This window comes from Primulina tabacum, chromosome 17 (genome assembly GCF_025594145.1).
Source record: "Primulina tabacum isolate GXHZ01 chromosome 17, ASM2559414v2, whole genome shotgun sequence".
NCBI lineage: Eukaryota > Viridiplantae > Streptophyta > Magnoliopsida > Lamiales > Gesneriaceae > Primulina > Primulina tabacum.
The window spans coordinates 29,238,750-29,244,923 of record NC_134566.1 but is presented as its reverse complement, the minus strand read 5'-3'; the positions used below and the strand labels follow the sequence as shown (position 1 = coordinate 29,244,923).

At 36.1% G+C, this 6,174-nt stretch overlaps 1 protein-coding gene across 2 annotated transcripts; it reads right to left on the bottom strand.

Annotated features, from left to right (window-relative positions):
* Positions 1–812: 812 nt before the first annotated feature.
* LOC142530754 (uncharacterized) lies at positions 813–5,068 on the bottom strand. 2 transcript variants are annotated; one of them, XM_075636561.1, is made up of 13 exons: positions 4,714–5,068; positions 4,353–4,391; positions 4,085–4,233; positions 3,849–3,927; positions 3,225–3,516; positions 3,021–3,130; positions 2,866–2,913; positions 2,579–2,788; positions 2,216–2,314; positions 1,948–2,078; positions 1,618–1,765; positions 1,107–1,205; positions 813–1,031 (listed from the first exon to the last, which is right to left on the bottom strand). In XM_075636561.1, the coding sequence occupies exons 1-13, from the start codon at positions 4,908–4,910 to the stop codon at positions 1,007–1,009; spliced, it is 1,626 nt and encodes a 541-aa protein (XP_075492676.1). In that variant the 5' UTR covers positions 4,911–5,068; the 3' UTR covers positions 813–1,006. The 2 variants fall into 2 exon arrangements, with proteins under 2 accessions (XP_075492676.1, XP_075492677.1); XM_075636562.1 differs by having other exon boundaries at positions 3,225–3,513.
* Between the last annotated feature and the right edge of the window lie 1,106 nt (positions 5,069–6,174).

Genomic DNA, 6,174 nt, shown 5'->3' with positions numbered 1-6,174 from the left:
TTAACTAACCAGTAATTTGTCTCAAGAAAATATTTTTCATAAAATTATTCTCTCATCTAACTGAAAACTGTTCTCTCTCATCGAACATAGTTAGTGATAATAAGTACCACAAGAAGATAAATCGCTTAAAATTTGAATAATTATCTCCAAATAAAAAAATATTATGTTAAATTTTTATAAAGACATAACTGAATATACCGTCAATGATAATTTTATCTACATTTATAATTTTTTTGGCAAAAACTTGTATAAGACGGTCTCACATGTCGTATTTTGTGATACTGATCTCTTATTTAGGTCATTCATGAAAAAGTATTACTTTTATGCTGAGAGCATTATTTTTTATTGTGAATATCAGTAAGATTGACCCTGTCTCACAGATAAAGATTTGTGAGACCGCCTCACGAGAAACATACTCAATTTCTTTATATAAACATGTTTGGTAAATATAATATATTTACTAAACGAGTCAGGATGGTCCGGAGCATTGTCATCCATACTCACACTAATTCATTGTCACTGTGAATCTCAAATATGTTGATCAATCTTCAGCCAAACCTCGAATTTAGCCATTCCATGCAACAGCATCCATTCGAACCTCACAAAGACATAAAACTGGGCTACCCAGATTGTGCAACTTGATATGAGAAATAGAGACATTTGCGGACAAGTTATGCAGCTAAGTTCAAATACAGATTAGGCCGTATTTATACCGCTTTGTCGGATCAGTATCAACAATTTCCATTACACGTACAAATTTTTCAAAATTTTAAATAAATTCATGGCAATAATTTGAAAAGAAGACAAGTATAACAAGGTAAAACCATGCCAATTTTCCTTCTGAAGAAAGGTCGTCATGGATAATAGTAAAAACCAACATACGGTTTCGGATAATGTAGAAGACAACAGAGAACCAAAACACACTAGCATAAAACATTAAAGTCAACTTCAATGGATTACAGGGAGGTGCTGAATTCATTTCAAAGCCCTTTGCAGAACTTGCCATTTAATATCTCGACTGCCTTCTTCCCCTGCAATATGAAGCCATGAGTAAGCAAGATACCAGATCCTGTGATGCCTTACAACCTAAGACTAAAATATGTTACCGAGGAGAGTAGGAGCGAGAGCTCGACTGGGAGAGAGAACGTGAATGATATCTATGTGCAGTTTTACTCCTGCTTGGACTACGGCTGTCTCTGTACCTTCTGCATCAAACACATAAAATTGAACTCTTTATATAAACAAATCAGCCGTAATAAGATGTGATCATTCTACAGTTATGGAAAGGATAGTAGGTTTGAATCACATTAAATTTTACATAAATGACAAATATGAAAATTATCCATGCCTATATGTAAACTAGTTTGTTAACAGCAAGTTCTGTCTGCTCTTACTGTGAAAATTTAAAGGTGTCAAAAAGGGGTGTCAGTGCAATGCAACTCTTTTCCAATTCGACAAGTTAAAAAATACCCTATGACTTGAGTGAAGCGAAAAAGAAACTCCCAATGGACTTTGGTTTCCACAGATATAGCTGGGCAAGAGAAGAAACTGACTCCAACATACTACAAATATGGAATTCTAGTAACATTCATACAAAACTGAGAAACCAGTATATACTTAGGCGAGCGGCTGTAACTTCTACTTCGGCTTCGGCTTCGACTTCGGCGTTGATATCGACTAATTCGATTTGTTTCCCCAAGTTTTTCGAGCCTTTGCTTTTCTTGCTCTCGTTTCTTAGCCATCTCAGTGGCGGTATCTTTTTTAACTGCAAAAAAAAAAAAGCAATGACACCACATTTTATGACATTAATTATAGAGACGCATAACCAAAAGTCAGTGACTTCAGAAAAAGATATCCTAGACTCCTAGTTGTCTATTTTGACAGCATATGGCAGCAGATGAATGGATTGGGTGCTTCAGTTCTGGAATAAACATCAAGCAAATATACTTTGTTTGTTTAGTTGTTTCTCCATGATCCGTTTAAGTCGTTCTTGAGGAGTTTCCTTTTTGTCCGCCTGTTGTTTAGAGAGATTGCTGCTGCTTGTTGCTTTGCTCAATTTTGATATTGCAGAGGACGTACTGCCAAGAGAACAAGAGTAAAATAAACTAGCAAGGAAACCATGATAAGAAATGTCAAACAATCCTCATAAACCTTACAATAAAATACAATACCTATAAAAAAAAATATAACACGTACTACAAAAATTAAGTGCTACCTTGGTGTTTTCAACAGCAAGGTGCTTTTTTCTTTCTCAAGAGACACACCAGATGCAGGGTCTATATGGAGGGCCTCAAGTATGCGACCGGATGATGGCCTGCATGAAAGCAGAAGCATTAGAAACACTTAATGTGACTTCCACCAGCTCAGATGCAGTCATATAGTCCAACGCAGGGAAAAAAGAGCCCCAAAAAAGAAGCTTCCTTCCCTCATCCGCCCTGGAAGTTATGCTCGTAACCTAAAATATGATTTATTATACACCACAAAAGTTTGGCTCCGATAACAAAATGGAGGCTAAGCTGCAGCAGAGTAAAGAGTGTCCAATCTATCTTTGCAAGAATTAAAGGTCGAGTGCTCCGACCGGTTTGATGTATCAAGCTGAGATGGTGGAGAAGGTGGTGGAGAATATCTTTCACGCTTTGGCTCATCTCCATCACCAGCGCCCCCAAATTCAGTGATATACTCTAGTTTGGGACAATTATCCTTGCTCCGAGTAGTATCATCAGCATTCACTCCACGTGAAATGCGCCTTGATTGTGACGGGGAGTATGATCGAGATTTAGACCTTGATCTGTCCAAAACAGATTATTCAGAATAGTCTACCAGTTGTTTTGTTTTGAAACGAAAACAAACTGAGTGAATATTAACCTTTTAGAACGTGAGTAAGCTTCATAAGTAGGACTTCGCCTGGACTCCCTGCAAATTATCAGATTATATCATATTAAGACCACCAATAACTTCTTATAGAAAATAGCTCTCCACATGTTCTGGTAAATTCATCAACAGGAGGATCAATCATTCACCGATAGGGGTCATGACGAAGTAATCTTGTTCCATTACTCCTGGCAGCTTCTCTTTCCCTCTCTCTTTCTATCTGAGAAGCTTTCCTTCTTTCTTTGCGACTTAGCTTCCGCTTAAGTAGAGGTAATATAGATGGGTATGAATTATAAATATCTTTTCTAACCTCGTTGAGCCATATTTCAAATCCAAACGACATTCAAACTTACAATTGAAGGATCTCCTTTGATGATTTCTTTTTGCCTCCTTTTCTCCTCCTTAGCTTTTTTATCCATATATAAAAGCCATCCATATCTCTTTACTCCAAACTCTTTTGCAATTGATTCCATTACTTCATCATTACTGGCGTCACTGTTAAAATCTTCTTCTTCATTATCCTCTTCGTAGTCCTCTTCTTCACCATCGGAACATTGAGTATCTTCCTTTCCTTCACCATCATAAGAGAAACCAACTTGCGAATAGGACCCTTTGCTAGGTTGAGGCTGAGCTGCATGAGATCTACTGCAACCACGGATTCCACGAGCAGGTTAAAAGGGCAAACATAGAGATTAATTACAGGCAAATAAAAAAGAGAATGATCTGAATATAGGCCAATCTTACTACAGAAAGAAAACATCAAGAAGCATCCTGCAGCGACAGACATGAAACTGAAACAGGAAGAAGTAGCACGATACGAAACATGAAATATCACACCAGAACATACAGTGTGGCATTCTAAAGTATGTAAGAGTATGCATGTGGCCAATTTTGGTATTAGCAATATAAATTTATGGTGCATTTAGCCAGAAAATAAAATTTTCAACACTAAAAGTAACGTTAAAAGAAAATCTAACCTGTCTGATGATCTGAAAAATGCTGTAATTTTAGCCTCCATCTCTAGGTTAACATGTTGCAGCCCATCCTCGTCAGTAACTGACAAACTTCTTGTTAATACTTAAAAGTAGTGATTAATCACAACCATACAATTCAACAATGATAATTGTATGACAAAAAATCATGACATCGCCAACTAGAGATTATACACAATAAATCACACAATAGACACGTAAAAAGCAAAAAAAGTACCGACATCCTCTACGGCGATGCTTAATTAAATCCCGATAACGCTCAAAATTAACAAACTCCTCTAGCTCTTCTTCTTCTTCGGTTTTATCAAGGCATCGAGATCGTCGGGAACTGGTATCACGAATAAAGTCGAGAAGGGCACGGCCGTCAAATCTGTAAAGAGGACAACGCAAGTGTCGTCAATAAGTAAAGCAGGTAAATCACCGTAAATTTCATCACTTTAAATATTTTCTGCAATTCCCCCATCGAAATGCAGTTAAGAATAAAAATACCTGTCAATTAAAATATCTTGCTTCCCATTCCAAGGTATCCTGATACATGGCAAAGTGGTTACCTCAAACTTAACGAGAGTGCAATTATCCAAATTGAAAAATCACATATGAAGAGCTACAAAAGCAGCTATAATCAAGAGAAAATTAAGAACAAACAGAATTATTGATTCACAGCCAACAATCCAAACACAACTCTCGCGATTACTTGAAAAATTCGCCAACAATGTTGTTCAAAATACTAAAATATTTTTTCAAAAAAAATAAATTGTTCCCTTGATTGACATGGCCTTCAAATTACATAAATGTATTCCATTGGAAAAAGGAAAAATAAAATTAACAAAATAAAAACGAGAAGCCGTACAAGCCTTGCTGATCCTGGGTGGCTTGATAGAGTGCATCATCGCGGTAGATGCGGCAGCGAGATCCAACAGCCTGGATTGACTGCTGCGGGTCGCCGCGCCGCTTAGCCAGGTATATCGCTCGGCGCTGAGCCCGCTTCCGCGCTGCGTCCATCATATCGTGCACCTTCTTCTCCGACTTCCGAGCCTCATGCCACATGTTGTCCGATTAATTCGTAAATATTCCAATCAAAATTCACTTTTTATTATAGCAAATAACATTACAGGGTATTGTATGACTGATTCTCGATCGTCAAGTAGAAACCCTACGCCCGCGAATTTACCCCCATTTTCATTTTCGTTTTATCTTATACCATTTATTTTTATTATTATTATCGGCGAGAAAAATTGTAGAATTGCGGTGGCATAGGTCAAATTTACACTTCAGTACTCTCATAGTTTAGACTTCTTAGATTTATCCTCGATACTTTTAATTATTTCATTTGGTTCCATTTTGAGTCCTCGTTTTGAATACACACACATACATATATATATATATATATATATATATATATATATATATATATATTGATACCCCGTGGATGGGGCCCACTATCCCTGGACCATCTCTAGCACAAATGGAAGACAATCACATCAAAGGCCCATGTATTCTTCTATAAATACCAGGTTTGAGTGTTCAGTTAATTCATTCATTATATTATTTTTCAGCAGCATCCCTAGCTGCTCTTCATTTATATCCTCAGTTTCTGACTTGAACGTCGGAGGGGCTACACCAGGACACTCTCTTGGCCCCCCTTCTAACGGTCTTATTCGTGATTTCATGCTCAGCACAATTCCAAAACCTGCGTTTGGACTAGTGACAATTGCTGGAATCGGACCTTAAATTTTCCGTCGTATCAAATTTGTATATTTATTACACGAATGTTACCTATGCAGAAGACCTAAATGTTTATAAAAAAAAATTATAGGAAGATTTTAGACATAGTGTGTGTTTTTAACTACAACGTACTGATATTAAATTATTAATCAAGCATTAGCCACCGATTAAGGATAAAATTTAAGATTAATCATTTCTCACTTTTGTTACAAATGTTAAATTCATACATGTCCCAATTTTGTGCCTCCAAAAAAAATTAATATCCAATTAAAGTGTAATATATGTAGTCGTCATATCATATGATAGGAAAATACATAGACAAATTTGAAGAAATTTGGAAAAACAAAGGAACTGATTTTGAAGTTTTAACAATATTTTGAACTTTATATAAATAATGAATCAGAAACAAAAAAAAAATTATCGAGTTGCTTTTGAAGGCAGGGGTAAAAGTTGGGTATACAAATGAGTTTGACCGGCCTAAAATTTTTAAAAGGAATAATTTAAATTTCATGTTTTTGCTCATGGACTAATTTGGATTTTTTTACGTATGTTGAGTTAATTAATCAATCATAATTTATGGACAAAA

Bases quoted from the DNA above. Each gene is read 5' to 3' on its own strand.
- LOC142530754 (XM_075636561.1), bottom strand. From the start codon at position 4,910: ATGTGGCATGAGGCTCGGAAGTCGGAGAAGAAGGTGCACGATATGATG. The intron at 4,234-4,352 runs GTATTTTTATTC...TCCTCTTTACAG, and splicing joins CAAGATATTTTAATTGACAG to ATTTGACGGCCGTGCCCTTC. The intron at 3,517-3,848 runs GTTAGATTTTCT...CCGTGGTTGCAG, and splicing joins TTTTTCAGATCATCAGACAG to TAGATCTCATGCAGCTCAGC.